This window comes from Marmota monax, unplaced genomic scaffold (genome assembly GCF_021218885.2).
Source record: "Marmota monax isolate L192 unplaced genomic scaffold, Marmota_monax_Labrador192_F-V1.1 WCK01_AAM20220418_F8-fsc00062, whole genome shotgun sequence".
Taxonomy (NCBI): domain Eukaryota; kingdom Metazoa; phylum Chordata; class Mammalia; order Rodentia; family Sciuridae; genus Marmota; species Marmota monax.
Window position 1 is genome coordinate 10,381,724 of NW_026695221.1, and position 16,838 is coordinate 10,398,561.

The 16,838-nt window shown below is 43.2% G+C and overlaps 1 protein-coding gene across 8 annotated transcripts in view; it reads right to left on the reverse strand.

Moving 5' to 3' along the window:
* The window catches only part of Pknox2 (PBX/knotted 1 homeobox 2), a 277,182-nt gene that overhangs the window by 30,269 nt on the left and 230,075 nt on the right, over positions 1-16,838 (reverse strand). For all 8 annotated transcript variants that reach the window (XM_058575290.1, XM_046432801.2, XM_058575289.1 and 5 more), the window contains one exon: positions 8,784-8,972. In XM_058575290.1, coding sequence (XP_058431273.1) covers positions 8,784-8,972 — 189 coding nt within the window. The remainder of the gene's footprint in view (positions 1-8,783; positions 8,973-16,838) is intronic.

Below are 16,838 nucleotides of genomic sequence, written 5' to 3' on the forward strand. Positions count from 1 at the left end.
TAACTGAAGACAATTTATGCATTGGATGAGATCCTTCTCTCTCCTTCCACTTCTTTCCCTTCTCTGGACCTTTGGTTAGGAGGTTCTAGAGATAGCCAAATTGTATCAGCAAAGGAATGGAATGGAAAACTTCAGGGATAGAGACCAAAGTTAGGGTCAGGGCTGGCCATATCTTACCTGGAGTGAGAAAGAGGAAAGAAATCCTCACATATCAGAAGTCTAGGCAAACAGTATTCTTCCCTTACCTCTGCAAGATGGAACTGTTTCCCAAACCTCCTGAGCTGTGGCGTGGGGTGTTTATAAAGACAAGGATTCACAGGGCCAGTAATCAGATGCTCAGCCAGCTATAGTTTTAAAAACCACCCTTGGTCGGCCCCAAAGATCATAAGGGTCTGAATATTACCTACTTACTATATACACTTTATATCAGCATTCTTTGGCAACACTATTTCATGTTAATCTTTCCATCACCTTTTGGGTTCAGAGGGAGAGATTATTCCACTTTTCTGAAGAGGAAATGAGGTTCAGAGAATGGAAGTGACTTCCCAGAGGCACATAGCTGAGCCTCAAATGTAGGTCCTTTGGCTCTGAGTGTGGGATGGATGTTCACAGAGAAAGGAAACAAGCTCTGGGGTCAGTTGGACTAGTTATAGTGCAAGCACAGTGCCTGCCACACTTAGCTATCCCATAATTTATTTTCTACTTCCTTTGGCTGAGGTTATTCAAATAGGGAGTAGGATAGCAGGGACTTAAAACCTGTCGTAGAAATCCTAGAGCCACTCAGGATTTTAGCAACAGGAGTAGTTCAACCGAGTTTGCACAGCCAGTCAGAGTGGCACAAATCTTGCCACATGTCCCCGTCAGCCATGCCTCCTTGCCTAAGATGCTCTTCAGCTCCCATGCCAAGCCCCATAATTCTAAGTGTATCCCCTGTCTCAAACTACTTCCAAGACACCACTCTGCTGCAATTTCAAGACGAGCCTTTGTCCCTAGCTCCACAGAATGGCGATAGGGCAGTTCCAAATCTTCAGGAAGAGTCTACAAGTCTTTTCTGAAGAAAGGAGTTACCTGGTAGCGGCCGCTGGGAAAGAATCTGTTGGCTAAGCAAACAGTGCTCGGCAGCTTCCCCTGGAGGCTTATCAGACTCCAAATCCAGGTGCATGTTGCTCTGCCTGGATCCAAATACAGCCACTTCCTACTAGGCTTCTTAGCACCCATAAAGAGGTGAGAATCACATCTGGTATGTTTTAGTGTCATTTTCCAGCATCTAGAGTCTCAAGTCCCTGCTTGAATTGTCCAGGACCCAAGGAGTGAGATCTGGTTATCCTGCCCAAGAACTCCTCGCCTTGTCCCATCAGAAACTTGGTATGGTGTCCCTCTGCCTAAAGCCTGGCTACCAGATGTAAACCCACAATTTGTGCTCCACAGGCTCCCTGGATGTCACACACTCTTATTCCCCCTGTGCTGTTTGCTTGAGTCACAGAAACAAATTGCAAGAAAGGGCCATGGGTTTAGAAGAGTGGAGCATGCCTGCTTCTGGAGTGCGACCCGCTGGCCTACCTCAACACCCTGGTCCTGGGCCTGCTGTGTGAGTTTTATTTCAAATCTCATTTTGTAACATAGAAGTTATTATTCAGAAATTATGATTAAGAAACAGGAAGGGCTCGAGGATGATTTTTAGAAGTTAGAGGGCTGCGGGGCACACATGAACTGACAGAGGCTGTGGACTCAGACATCGGACTGATGTCATTTACCAGGAAGAGTTGTCCCTCTTTGAGGCACCGTTCTTCACTGTTAACAGGGAAAGGTTAAGCTAAGCTACCCAGGGAGACTTTTAATTTCCACTCAAAGAAGCAATTTCTGGAAGAAACCAAGATGGGATGGAAAATGAAAGAATGAAAATAAAAAGTTTCCCTTGGAGCTATTTGCAATAGTTGGAATTTTATCTTACCAGGATGCCCATGAAACAGGAGAATGAACTGAATGGCCTTGCAAAGGTCCTTGCAGCTGAGGATTGTGGCAAAACCAATGTCATTCCCTAGTGGGGGCAGTGCAGAGGAGCAGGGCTTGGGGCCAGCACCTGCCATCCCCACCCTGGCCACTAGGGGTCTCTGCTGATCCACCACCTCAATCCATAGGAGGAAGGCTTTGGGGCTAAGTTGCCTGGGTTGGGGGAAGGGCGGGGGTGGGTTCAGAATGCCCCACTTCTGCAGGAGGATCTGTCCCTACCTAGGGCATTAATACAGGCCATCCTCTTGACTCTTCAGGGCTCCCTCTCTGCCCTACACACCGAACACACACCAGAATGGTTCTCTATTTTATGTAGGTGTCCTCTTGCCTTAGCTTAGTCACAAGGTTTTTTGAGGGAAAGAAGGATCTTTCTTTGACATCCCCGAAACTGCCCAACACAATATTAAGTGCATGGTGGATGCTTTATAAGTACATGACCTCACTGGGATGCGGCCTGGAAGGGTAGACGTGTCAGTGCACACACACACAACTTAGATGGGTGGGGAGGTTGTTCCTGTCCCCAGACACCCTTTCTGGCAGAGTTCTCTGTTCTAGTAGAGCTGGAGTCCTGTCTTAGACCAAGAAAAGCTAGGTTCACAACCTCAGGGAAGCCAAGCTCATATAAACAAGCCACCTAATCCTGTCCTGGTCCCACTCCTGTTGGGGGCTTTACTCTCAAGAGAAAGGCAGCTCAGCCTGTGGGGACAAGCAGCAGCTGCTGCTCTTAAGGAACATTCCTTCTCGGAAGAAGAGAAACTCTCAGGTTTCACTGGCCTGGCGGGAAGGACCGCCTCTTGGTCTCCAGGCCCCCTGACTGGAGGGCTGGGGGCTAGGAACCAGCTAAAGGAACAGCTTTAACGCCTATGAACAGAGAACTAGGTAGTTTGAACTCAACTTCTTGTCACTTTGGTTTGGGCTGTGCCCTTTCCATCCTTTCAAGGTAGGTCACCTTTCCTTCCCTTCCCCTACCTGGTCTTGAAACTCATAGGTCAAGTCCTTAAGATGCTCGTCCATGGGCGGAACCTCTAGACCCACAACCCCACTACCCCATACCAACTCTGAAAATGCAAGACTGCTATAGGTCAGTAGACAAGCCCCACTTTCCCAGGGAGGGATGTGCTGATTAGCCCACTTCCTATTCTGTTAAGAGTCACAGAGCTGAAAAACCAGTTGTATCTGGATTGCAAAACCCAGCATTCAAATTTGTGCTCACATTGTCCCCCTCTGTCCCCCACTTCCAATCTATCTGCTATTTCTTACTCCCTAGCAACTGGTTTCTTCATCTCTATTTCCTGAATTCCTGTGCTATAGCCAGGCAGGGTCATCCCTCCCCACTTGGGACCCAGGACCCCTGTTGTCCTTTGTGTCACAAAAAGTATCACCATATGGCAAGAAGAATGTAGGTTTTGGAGTAGCCCACACTAGTGGCACATAACTGTAATCCCAACTACACAGGAGGATGAAGCAGGAGGATTGCAAGTTCAAGACCAGTCTGAGCAAATTAGTTAGGTCCTATCTCAGAATAAAAACTTAAAAAGTCTGGGAATGTAACTTAGTGGTAGGAGGCTCAGTGGAAAAGCATCCAGTAAAACAAAAAAACTGGAGTCACCAACCCTAGACCGCCACTTATTAGGTCCGTGAACTTGAGCCAGTATCTACTTCCTCTCAGTTTCTTTTTTGGGGGGTGTAAAATGGAGAAAATATGTGCACCTTGAAGCCCTTTGTGAAGATCAAATAACATATTATATGTAAAGCACCTATTATGTTGATAAGTTTGAGACTGCACAGGATTGGGGGAGGCTCAATCAATGCTGATGGTCTTCCCTTTCTTCTCTGAGAGCCTGGGTGTATGGCTCAGTGGTGGAATCCTTGCCTAGAATGTTCAAGGCCTGGGTTTAGTCTCCAGCACTAAAATAAATAATTAAATAAATAAATAATTAAAAAAAGAAAAAAGCTCTGATATAGTTCTTCTTTGAGCTATACAAGATGTGGCTATTCAATTAACTTGTCCCCCAATGTGTCTCTAGCCCTGATCCATTGTCTATATTCTTCACTTTAAAATCTTAGCAGCTGGCCACCATGATCAGCCCCAAAATATAGCCTCCTCATAAATTTGGCTGCAAGATACTCCTGATTCTACATTGAGGTCAGGGGCTGTGCCATGTCCATCTTTACATCCCTGGAGGCTCTGCAAGTACTTGAATGGATGCAGGATGTATAGATGAACAGTGACAGCTTCATATTCCACTATCTACTCTTTGGGGATTCTGAAAGGCTGTGCTCCTCACCTTCTCCCGGACTTCTTGCAGCACTGGAAACACTCAGCTTTAGACATACTAATAGGGCTATTACCTCTCCCAAGCCCATCTAAAAGACCTCCTTCCCCAGGAAGCCCTCCCAAGGCCAGTGAATCTGCAGCTTCTCCCATCACAGTGGGTAAAATGCTGCGGTTGGCCTCTCTAGTCCATGCTGAGGTTTGTATGGGCAGAAACAAACCTGGCCATGAAGATGTGTGGACCAGAGGTCAGGCCTGGGCTCTCACTTGGGAGACCTATCAGGGCAACTCCTGTCTCACATGTGGTCTGCTCAATCTGGAGGGCCTTCCTGCAGCCCCTCTCGCCACCTCTTCAGTTGCTTCTTTCCTCCTCTTTTTCCTTACTCTGGGCTTTCCGTGGCTGATGTCATTTATTTAGACTTCCAGGTATGACTCACAGCTCCCTCTCCCTGATACTGGGAGCTCCTCCTGGACTATTCACGTGTGTTCTCACAGGACCTAGCATTGTGCATACAGTAAGTATCCCTGATGCTTGGTGACTGAATGAACTCTGGCTCAGTCTGATTCGCCTGTAATAGAGCTGAGTCTAAATCTCTAAGGAGAAAGAGGGATGAATTTCAGGCCAAATTAGTACTTGATCGAGCAAGGCAGGAGTTAGACTCTCTCTAGTGAAATAGTTTAGTTTGTGCCCTCTAGGAAGGACAGGAGAACCCAGAGTAGCAGTCTAAAATGAGTGTCCTGGGTACTGAGGAGGCTGCCCCTGCAAGAAGCCTGGAAATTGGTGGGTGCGGGCAGAATGGGATGGCTTCCTAGGGAGGTGGAAAGAACTAGCTGTGTTGAAAGCTAGCTTAAATCCTTTGAAACTGTTTTAGTTTTACTGCTTCCCACCTCCATTCCACCCCCACAGAGAAAACCCACATATAAAAGTGGAAGGCAAGCAGGGAACACTCCAAACCCCACAGAGCTCGCGCGAGGATACAACATGGCATCTGGGAGTGGGGCAACCAATTGGAAGACAAAAATGTCTCCCAATTTGCCACACAAGGCTGGGTGATTAGCACACAGGGAAAACTATGAGCCAGCAGTTTGCAACAAAGCTGGCAGGCAGCCGGGATGCTGATCCCAAGGATCATGTTCCAGAGGGTAGACACCCCTCCTCAGGCTGGGCTGGCGCTCAGAGCAGCTATTTCAGGCTGGGGGGATTAAGGTCGGAGCATGACGAATGTGCGGCACACGCATGCGCACACCACACATGCTCATTGCCTCCCTCCTTTCTGTGTTGGCTCCTGAGACCAGTCTACCACACGGAAAGTCTCTGGACCAGTCCTTTGACAGCAGAAGATCTCCTTCTTTGGAGAACCCATGCAAGCCCCCGCCCTACCTCAGTGACCAGGGAGCAGGGATATGGATGGACAGCATAGGACTACTCACTTTCTTTTCCCCCACGTGCCTACACAGTGCACTGAGCCCAATTCCGTCATCCTCTCACTATTGCTGCCTGCTCCTCTTTCTGTCGCTTTCTTCCTTAGAGTCATCTCCCTTTTCCTCCGTCTGTGTGGATTCTGTCTCTTTCTCTTCTTGTCCAATACTTCAGCCTGGCCCTCCCTCCCTCCTGAATGTTGGCCTCTATATTTGTCTTTCCTCCCCTTTCTCTTTCTTCCTATTTTCCCCCTTACTTTGGATTCCTCCCCCACACCCCCCACTTCATTACCTCTCTCAACAAATACTTGCTGGTGGTGGATCATGCACACCTTGTGCACGGTTGGGATCCTAAGGGAAAGTACAATAAGACTCCGAAGGAATGAGCCCATTTTTTAAGAGAATATTAGCAAGTGGATGCCTGGGCCACTGTCTTTAGATCTGCAATAAAGTGATTTGGTGATTTTAAATATATAAAATACTGTCTCAACTAAAACCAACCAACCAACCAAACAACAACAACAACAAAACCCCTGTTGTCTAGAAAAGGAAAATGAAACTGACATAAATGTCCATCATCTAAAGTCACATGTGATGTTTGCCCTTTCAATGGCTGAATGAGTTCGGCAGCCAGTTGAGTGAAGGAAAAGTCCATTCTAAATGGGGGATAAGCGAGACCTCCAAAGGTTTAGCCTTGCCACTGCCCTTGGGTAGAGTCTGGTTTCGCTCTGCAGAGAGAGGTGTGTCAGAGCGAAGTGTTCCCTGAACAAACTGGCATGGAAAAGAAGTTGTAGTATCTTGACTAGGCTTATTGACCCAGGAAGAAGGCTGAGGCTGGATTTAGGAGGGTCTTGGATGTCAGTTAGGCAGATGTGAAAACTCAGAGTGGCTTTAGGACGACAGTCCAGCAGTGGGAACTTAATAAGTGTGTGGGTGTGAAGCGGGGCTGAAGGATGGCCAGGTAAGACAGGAGGGTGGGTCAGGACAGCAGCAGAAGTACAATTACCTTATTTACCCACTGAAGCCTGAGTGAAGGAGGCAGTGGCAATCAGAGAAAATTAAAGGACAGCTTGAGTAATACCAAGTAGGAATGCCTTACTAAGTGTCTTTGTTTTTGCCCAATTGTCTGAGTTCCTCTTTCCCTGCAGATCAGAGGCCTTTCTGCAGGCTTACCCCAGGGCCAGCATCACCCTCAGGGAGGGATCTGATGCTCTCAGGGATAGGAATCAAATTCTTCCCCCTTTCCTCAAAGCTTAGAAGCACTGAATACAGGCATTCCAGGGAAGGCTGATTTTTGCAGGAAGCATCTCAGAGTCCACTGTCCCCTTCTCCAAAAACCCCACTCCTCCCACAGCCTTGCTTGTCAGCCTCAGACCCCTAACCCTGAGAGGGCCACTGTGGCTGCTAAGCCCTCTGCCCCCCTTCCTTCCTCCACTACCTTGGTACACCCCCAACTCCAGAGCTCAAGGTAGAGTCAGAAGGCCCAGGAGGGGAAATCCGGTGCCTCTCCAAGGACCTGATTATTTCCAAAGACTTGTGCTAATTTTCTGATATGATCCTCACATCTCTGTGAGGCACTAAATCCTCATTACTTTTCCTGACCGATGCATTCTAATTAGATCAACACTTAAAAAAAATTCACAATAGCCACAGGATGGCTTTCCATCTCATTAACTCCTCACTTATTATTTTCATGAAAATTACTGATAAAAATGTGCATCTCCATTTGGTGAGGCCTCACAGCCTCCTCAGCTCCTATCTTACATCTCTCCCGTCACCGGGGCTGCGCAGCGTCACCATGGTAACCCACAATAATAGAAACTAATAAATTACAAACGAGATGCTCGTTGAGCAATTATTGTCCTCTTTTATGCAAGTTTCTTGCTAATTTTGATCATAAGGGAAAGTACAATAAGACTCTGAAGGAATGAGTCTATTTCAAGAGAATATTAGCAAGCAGAAGCCGGGGCTGCTGTTTTTAGATCTGTAATAAAGTGATTTGGTGATTTCAAGCAAGAGGAAGAGGAAATAAACTTCTTTCCCTGTGTCCTGTGCAGTACTCACTATTGTTTCCCACAGAGATCCCACTGGGATGGGTCTGAAGTGATACCAAGTGTCATCAGCGCTTGTTGTCACAATGTGCAGGGGGCTGCCTTCTTCAGATCAGCCCATCCCTCCCTCTTCCCCTACCAACCTATCCTTATAGGCCGAGGGATATAAATGGCACAATCTTTCCTTGGCATCCTTCCCAGCACCTCACGCCATTCATTCTTAGAAAGTTTACCCTCATCCCCACACCTGATTGTCTAACGAGGAGGGCAATGTAAGCCTCTGGGGATGGTGGAATGAGTGCAGAAGGGGCTCCCTGTGTGTCTTCTGGACTTAGGAACTCAGTGAAAGGGGAACATAGTGATGAGTCTATGGCTTATATAAATGCCAGCAAGTGAGGTATGAAGGTATAACCAGGCAGCCTTCTTAGTTTGAAGGTTTGAGGAAAACATTGTGCCCTGCAGAGAAGGGCCCACTCTTTCCCATAACACACAGACACCGCTTCCTCATCTCCATGTTCCTAGGATGTAGGTGGCAGGAGAGTCTTGGAATAGGGTAGGTTGAGGTGACATTTACAGGGTCCTAAACCTTAATGGGAGAGAGGTACCAGGATAGGGTGAATTACTGGAGAAGCTGTCCTGTGGAACTGTCATCATTCATTAGATGGGCAGGACTTGGAGAAGACCCACATTCCCTGAAGCCTCTTTCCTAGGAGCACAGAAAGTTCTCACTTGAGCTCTTTGGAGGAGCCTGTGGGCCAAGAGATCTGAGCCCATCTGCAGTTCATCCTCCAGGGAAGCTCCCATTTCCCTTTCCTTTGGAAATCTGGGGCAGGGAAGCCAGGAATTACTTTGGACATTATCTCTCTCAGATCTTGTCATTTTCTAGGAGATACAGAAGATGGGGATCAGAGGAGGCGCCTGTTGGTGAAAGGATTCAGTGAGTTGAATTCCTTTTCTGAGGTTGCCTGGGGACTTTTGGACCTTCCTACAAACCTGGATTAGGAAATAGGACCCAGCCTGTGTGTTACCTGTGAGTGAAGGTTTATGGAGGGCTGGTTGGGGGAGTAGGGTCCCCCGAGGTCATTCCTGAGCAGGTTATCACTGTGCATCTTGGTTTTGAGGCAGGTGATATAACGGTTGCAAAAGTCCTTGCAGAGTTCATTGACTTTCTCCAACTCCAGCAGGTGGATCCTCAGGACCTGGATTGCCTTCACCATCTGGGGAAAGGGAGGAGAGGTAAGACCAGGCATCCGCATCACACACAGGCCCCTCACTGCCAGGATCCCCAGCCTCAGCCCCAGCCCCAGCAGGGGAGAGGAGCCATCCCTCTCATAGGCAATGCTTTCTCATCCACAGATTTAAATTCTCATTATGGCTCTCTGCTGATTATTCTCGTGCTCTGAGCCCACTGTTATCACAGCTGTTCTTGAGGCAATTGTGGTATTCTGAGAACAGCACTGGCCTTAGAGATGAAGGGCCAGGTTCAAGCTCCAGGCCTGCCATTTATTATCTGTGTGACCTTGGGCAAGTTGCTTATGCTCTCTGCATCTTAGTGTCTAACAAATGGGGATAATTATACCCTCCCTAACAACTTTACAGGTTCACTGAGGCGATCATCTGAGGGAATGTACACGATGGCACTCTGCAAAGTGTGAACTACCGAACAAGCATAAGGAAGGTTGAGATTAGAGTTTGTTGTAAGTGACCCAAGAGGTCAGGGACTGTCTGTTCTTAAACTCATATTCTGAGTGCTTCATGTGTCATGGGTTACCTTGTGGACACTCCATGGGTACTTGCTGACTGACTGAATAATCCAGCATGGCTTAGCTGGGCACCAGATACCTAACTGTCTGTTCTCTGTGCCCTTTAGATGATTGTATGTGTGCCCATTGCCCCTTCATATGGGGATTCCTGACCTTACCAAGCAAGAAGCTACTTTGCAATTGAAACTTTGCTATTTATTATTAAATAGAAGAAAAATACTATGGAAGGTAAGGAAAACAGAGGGTTGAAAAAGAAAAAAACTGATCCAATGGACCTAAAAGAAGGATGCTTTTTGTTTTTTCCACAAGCTTATATTTTATCCGTTTTGCAATAACCTGATACATGTGATTTTTTCCCCCTTAGTTTGACTAATGTATTTTTCTATACAGAATTGTTTTCTGTATTTTTTTTCTTCTAGATTGTGAATTTGAGGAGAGAGGAGGGGTGTCTAATTTGCTCACTATGTTATCTTCAGTATTAACATGTATAGATATGGAATATATAGTTGTTGAATGGGTAACAGTTAATATGTAAATGTATTTTTAATTATTGTGTATTATTCCATGTGTGCCATACTCAGTTTATCCCCTATTGTTGGGCATTTAGATTACTTCCAATTTTTCAATTTTATAAAAAGTGTTACAGAGAATATTTTCAAATCCTGTAGATTTACCTCCCTGTTTCTGCGTTATTTCCTTAGGATAAGTTCCCAGAAATGACAGGAGAAAAGCTATAGACATGGCTCATGATGAATAATGCCAAATTGCTTTTCAATCAGGGGTTGTTTAAATGGTGCTGGAATAATTGGATTTCCATAAGCAAAACAAAAACAAAAAACAATGAAAAAAATCATAACTTTGATTTAAACCTCACATCTTTGAAAAAAATTATGTATTTTTATTGGTGCATTATAGTTATACATAATAATTGGATGTGCTGCTACTTTTTGCACATGCACACAACATAATATAGTTTGATCAATTTTCTAAACCTCCCATCTTAGACAAAAATTAACTCAGTGTAGAACAAAGATTTAAATGTAAGACTCCAACCATAACACTTTGGTGGGGAATAAAAGCCAAAAACAGAAGCAAAAGTTTAGCAGCTAGGGTTAGGCAAAGAGGTCTTAGACTTGATACCAGAGCATGATTCAGAAATGGAAAATGATGAATTTGACCTGGTCAAAATTAAAAATGTTTGCTCTTCACATGACTCTGTAAAGAGGATGAAAAGACTGCATAGCCTGCAAGAGAATATTTTCAAACCACCTATTTTACAAAGCACTTGTACGTAGAATATACAAAGAACTCTTAATACTGTACAGTAAAATAACACATAACCCAATTAGAACACAGGCAAAAGACATGATCAGACATTTCACTGAAGAGGATATACAGATGGCAAATAAGCACATGAAAAGATGTTCAATGTCATTAGCCATTAGGGAAATGCAAATTAAAACCACAATGAGATATCACTGCCCACCCATCAGTATGCTTAAAATGAAAAATAGTGATAATACCAAATGCTAGTAAGGAACTAAAAACTACACACTCATACAGTGATAGTGGGAATGTAAAATGGTACAGCCACTCTGGAAAACATGATGACAGTTTCTTACAAAACTAAGTATTTGCTTTACCATACAACTCAGCAATTGCATTCTTGGGTATTTATTCCAGAGAAATAAAAAAATATACATTTACACTAATACCTGTGCATGAATGTTCAAAGCAGTTTTATTTCTAATAGTCTCAAACTGGAAAGACCCAAATATAGTTCAATAAGTGAGTGATAAAGTAGCTATAGTCCATCTGTATCATGGTGTCTGACTTAGTAATAAAAAAGAATAAGCTATTGATATGCTCAACGATTTGGATATCACCAGGGAATTATGCTGAGAGAAGAAAAAACAATCCCAAAGGATTAGAAACCACATAATGCCATTTATATAACATTCTTGAAATGACAAAATTATAAAAATAGAGAACAAAGTAGGGGTCAACGAGGGTGAGGAGGAGAAGGGAGGCTGAAACTCTTTGGTTCCTTAACTTCAATAATGTTTACATGAATCTAAACAGGTGATAAAATTGCATGGAACTATATACTTGCATACATACACACGTGAATGCATATAAAACTGGTGAGATGTGAATAAGGTTGGGGGATTTTTCTTGCTTATGCAATAGTGCTATGGTTATCCATGAAGGAAACAGATATCTCTGTATTAGTTTTTATAATTGCATATAAGTTTACAATTATATATATATGCATATATGTGTGTATATATATGTATATACATACACACACACATATATATATATATATATATATATATATATATATATATAGTGTGCTCATTGTCCTCCCATCCAGTTCCGATGACACAAACAATACATGGGAGTCTGTATTTAATCCCACCCTTCCAGCTTTCAGCCAGCATTTTAATGCTGAGGAACAAGTTCAGACAATATAAAAAGGGAAGGAAACAAGGAAGGAAACCACTCCCAGAAATTTTTGAGTGTGAGGTATGTGTAGAGCCTGTCAGTGTTGCACCCTTCTTGAGACTCTTTGGCATTTCAAGTTGGGAGCCTACATTCCGTGGGCTGGGCTTATGGATTGTCTGATGGGCAGGGATTGAGCTCAAATAAGTAAGGGTTTTTAGAGTACTAAAGACTGTCGCTTATACTCAGAAACCAACAATTGTATGACTTTATGCAGGGCTTAGTCACAAGGTCTCATCCTATGGAGTGCTACATTCAAGGGGCTGAGACTGATGGAGATTGAGTAATTTCAGGTAAAGAGAAGAATGGTAACAATAGTATGGATCATTTGCACTGAAAAGTGCAGTTAGGAACTTAATAAAGATGTGCTCTTGCCTAAATTTTCTACTTGACTTTGGCCATGGAGGTCTTGGTTTATGCTTCTCAGAATGATGAGCACATGGGGCTGAGGATGTAGTTCAGTGGTAGAGCACTTGTCTGACATCACGCATGAGGCCCTCAGTTCAATCCCCAGCACCACACCAAAAAAAAATGTTAGCATAGTATAAAGCGCTTAATAGATACTTGTTGATGGATTGATCACAATACCCAAACACAACTTATTCTATGCCTCAAGTACTATGATAAGCCCATCTCATGCCTTATCTATTTCAGAGGAGAACCTCTGTAGGTGGATACTTACTGCCAATAATTTATAGTTAAAGAAAATGAAGTCCAGATATATTAAATTTTTATTGCTTAAAGTCACACAGCTGGTAGGTGATATGAAGCCACGTGACCTCATCCCTGAGCCTGAGTTGCTTCACCCTCAATACAGACTCTCAGGATTTAGGTTCATAGAGAAAATGGGAACATAAAGAGTACATGGGTTGGGGTGGAGGGGCTCAGTGTGACAGGAAGTATGAAGTTCTAGGAAAACCAAATAGCTTTGGGGGCATTAAAGATTAGGATTTTCAGAACCTCCCCTGATAATGTTCCCTTATTCAGCTGCTCTTATTTCCCATCTCTCACTCCCAGCATCAGAGAACCTCAGCACATGGGTGAAAAGAGGGTTGGGCAGTTGGGTTCCACCATGCTCTGATTCTCTGAGCATTACCAGGACTTCTACCCTCAATTGACTGGCTCTGCAAGATGATTCAGGTAGCCTACAAGCTCATGAACAGTGCAAGTTTACCAGGTACACAGGCTGCCTCTTCTCTTCTAGGCTGTCCCTGTCATCAGGAGATGATTTTCTTGCTTTGGACCACCTCTGTGTTTCTTCAATTTGCTGAGTAAGAAGCTCTTTCCTACATTTGGCCAACAGTTCTTCTGCCTTACTATGAAGGGCTTATTCAGCCTTCTATAGGCACCAAGGACATCATGCCTCCATCAACACAACTGCACTGAACTTTATGGATTCGACAAACACTGAGTCTCACTATATGCCATACACTGAACCAGACATCTGACTTGAATAAGTTGATCAATTAGTTTTTTTTTCTTCTCCAGACAAAAACAATCCTTAAATCTTTCTTCTCTTTTTCTTCCATCTCTCCTTTTTTTCTTTCCTTTCTCCTCTCCCTTTCATTTTCCAGTCTATTCTGCCTTATTTTGTGGGGGGCAGGGGGTGAATGCTGGGGATTGAACCCAGGGTGCTCTACCATCAAGCTACATTCCCAGCCTCTTCAAAAAATTTTTGAGACCAGGTCTCACTAAGTTACCAAGGCTGGCCTTGAATATGCAATCCATCTGTGATTCTTCTGCCTTGGTCTCCCAAGTAGCTGGGCTTACAGGCATGAACCACCATGCCTAGCTGTATTCTGTAATCAGCATTTTATTTTCTTTAAAAAATTCTTATATAGTAATACACACATGTGCACACATATACATATACTATATATATATATATATATATATATATATATATATATATATATATACATACATACACTCAAAAAGTGCATATCTCTATTCATTTATTTTAAATATAAAACTAAAATCCACTTATTATTTTAAAAAACCCAGCAAACATAAATAAGTTAAAAAAATAAAAAATAAAATCTACTCAGAATAGTTTTTGTTCAAATGGAATACATGCACAGCATGTTTAAATTGGATCTGGTACACAGTGGCCAAAAGTGGACCTATCCTTGGATCTGATAAAGCACAGCTGAAGGGATTACTTTTTTATGGGCTAATAGAATTGGTTTAAAGATTTAAGAATGTAGAGTAAATCATAATGGTACTCTGAGGCAATGAATATGTAGGACCTCTTCAATATTAGAAAAAAAAGATGGGCAATGTGATGCCTTGTGGCAGGAGCGGGGAGCTGCCTGAATAGCAGAAAGCCTGTAAGATTCACTGTCAAACAGCCTGGATTTGAGGCCATGTCCACCGATGCCAATGGACAAACTCTATGACTTCTCTGAACCTCAGTTTCCTCATTTGTAAAATGGGGATAATCATTTCTAATTCACAAAATATGGTAAGACCTAACAGATAATAATGGGAAAGTGCTTTAAAAATCACAGGGAAGTAAATACATATTTTTAAAAAGCTCAGTAGTTTCTAATATCCCATTGGTTTCTCAACTGTTATTTCATATTTAGATAGTGAAAAAATAATTCCCAGTTTTTTTAAATTCTCAAATATTTTTAAAAAATATTTTATTTTAGTTGTAGTTGGACACAACACCTTTTTTTTTTTTTTTAATGTGGTGCTGAGGATCGAACCCAGGGCGTTGCACGTGCTAGACGAGCGTTCTACTGCTGAGCCACAACCCCAGCCCCAAATTCTCATATATTTTTATTTTAGATTTTTGCATTTTTAAGTGAGAATAAAGTGCTGATTTATTAAACAGTTTTTCTAAATGATTTGGGTCATGTAAAACGTTATTCCAAGCCTTCTAAGTGGCAATAACAATGCCACTTAATTTAATACCATCACCAAATGTGATAAATGTGTCCTTAATTCCTTTCTCAGGTTTTGATCTATTTTTCAGCTTCTCTTTTCTTTCTTTGTCAAAATAAAGATCCAGCCTTCTTCTTCAAAGAAGTCCCCTTCAAAAAAAGCAAAGCAAGATGCAATCTCACATTTTAGTTTCTTAACATGTACAGAAGTACCACAGTCCAAGGAAAGTATGGAACACCCGGGCTTCTTGTTTTCTATGAAGTCATGTGTGTGATGTTCCAAATCTATTACCTGGCATTTTGGACAGGTGGTTTTATACTTTATCTGTACAAATGGATGGTAATAATACCTACACCTTCAAGTTATTATGAAAATTGAAGAAGACCATGTATGCAAATGTTCTGGGCATACAATAGGTCCTCAATAAATGTCAATTCATCACATCGATGTGCCCCCACACACACACACACTTTCAAGTTCTTTTCTAAATGGTCGCCTCTCTTGTGGTACCTGGCTTCTTCACTTGATAATAATAATTCCTTGTCTTTCAAAACATTTGTACACATAGCACTTTACAAATTTACAAAATGCTTTTCTCTCCATTATCTCATTTGAGTCTCATCACCACAGGGATACAGGCAGTATTATCTATCATTCTTCCAGAGATAAGAATAAGGAGGCTCAGAGATTAGCTAACCTGCTCACTTCCTTGTAGGAATCAGGGAGATTTCCTTGTCTTTGATGTTAGTTCCTTCCACCCTCTCCTTCCTCTTTTGTGATTTGGGGAGCTAGGACAACTCTCCCCCACAGAAGAAGGAGTTTAGAAACACACATTCCTTAATGTCCTCTGAAATTTCTTGTGGATCACTGGGACAGTCAGAGCTAAAATCTAATCAAGAATTTTTCTAGACCAAGCCAGTTTGGCTTGACCAGTTGGACATGCGGTGTCACTAAAATAAAAAGTGGAAAATGGAAGAAAGGTGAAACTAGGGACTGGGAAACTGCCAGAGGGGCCCTGAATTAACATTTTATGGAAACTATCATACATGACAAGTTAAGGAACTTTCCAGTAAGGAACTTGGCACTTCCACTTTGATGGCCTCAGAATGTGGAGAAGCAGGAGAGGACAGAAGACAGAGGCTGGACTTCCCACAGTTAGACCCACTGGGCTCAAGTTCCAGCTATAAAAATTATTTGCAACAAGGTCCTTGGTCCTTGATTTCTTCTCATTAAATGGGGATAACAACAACCACCTCACAGGGTGTTTTAGTCAGCTTTGTGTCACTGTGACCTAAAGACCTAACAAGAACAGTTTAGAGGAGGAAAGGTTTATTTTGGTTCACAGTTTCAGAAAATTCAGTTCACACAGAGTAGAGTCCTTACCTCTGGATCCAAGGTGAGGCAGAACATCCTGGTGAACCGATATGGTGGAAGGGTGTGGCAGAGGAAAGCAGCTCAGGACATGGCAACCAGAAAGCAGAAAGAGGGCTCTGCTCACCAGGGACAAAATATAAACCCCAAAGGCCCACCCCCAGGGACCTACTTTCTCCAGCCACACCCTACAGTTACCACTCAGTTAATCAGTGGATTAATCTACTGATTAGATCACAACTCTCATAATCATTGCTCCTCTGAACATTCTTGCATTGTCTCACACATTGGGGGCTACCTCATATCTAAATCATAACACAGAGTAACTTTGTGAATTAAATAGCAAAGTAGGGTACCCAAAGACAATGGGTTTCGGAGGCTGAGGATCTTGAGTCTTTCACCTACTGTGAGACTTTGAGTGATTTACTTAATCTTTGAACTTTAGTTTCCTTACCTGTAAAATAGGTATGATAATTGTGACTCCCATGGGTTGGGGGTAGAGTTCTGTGGTAGAGCTCTTACCTCTCATAGACAAGGCCCTGGGTTCCATCCCCA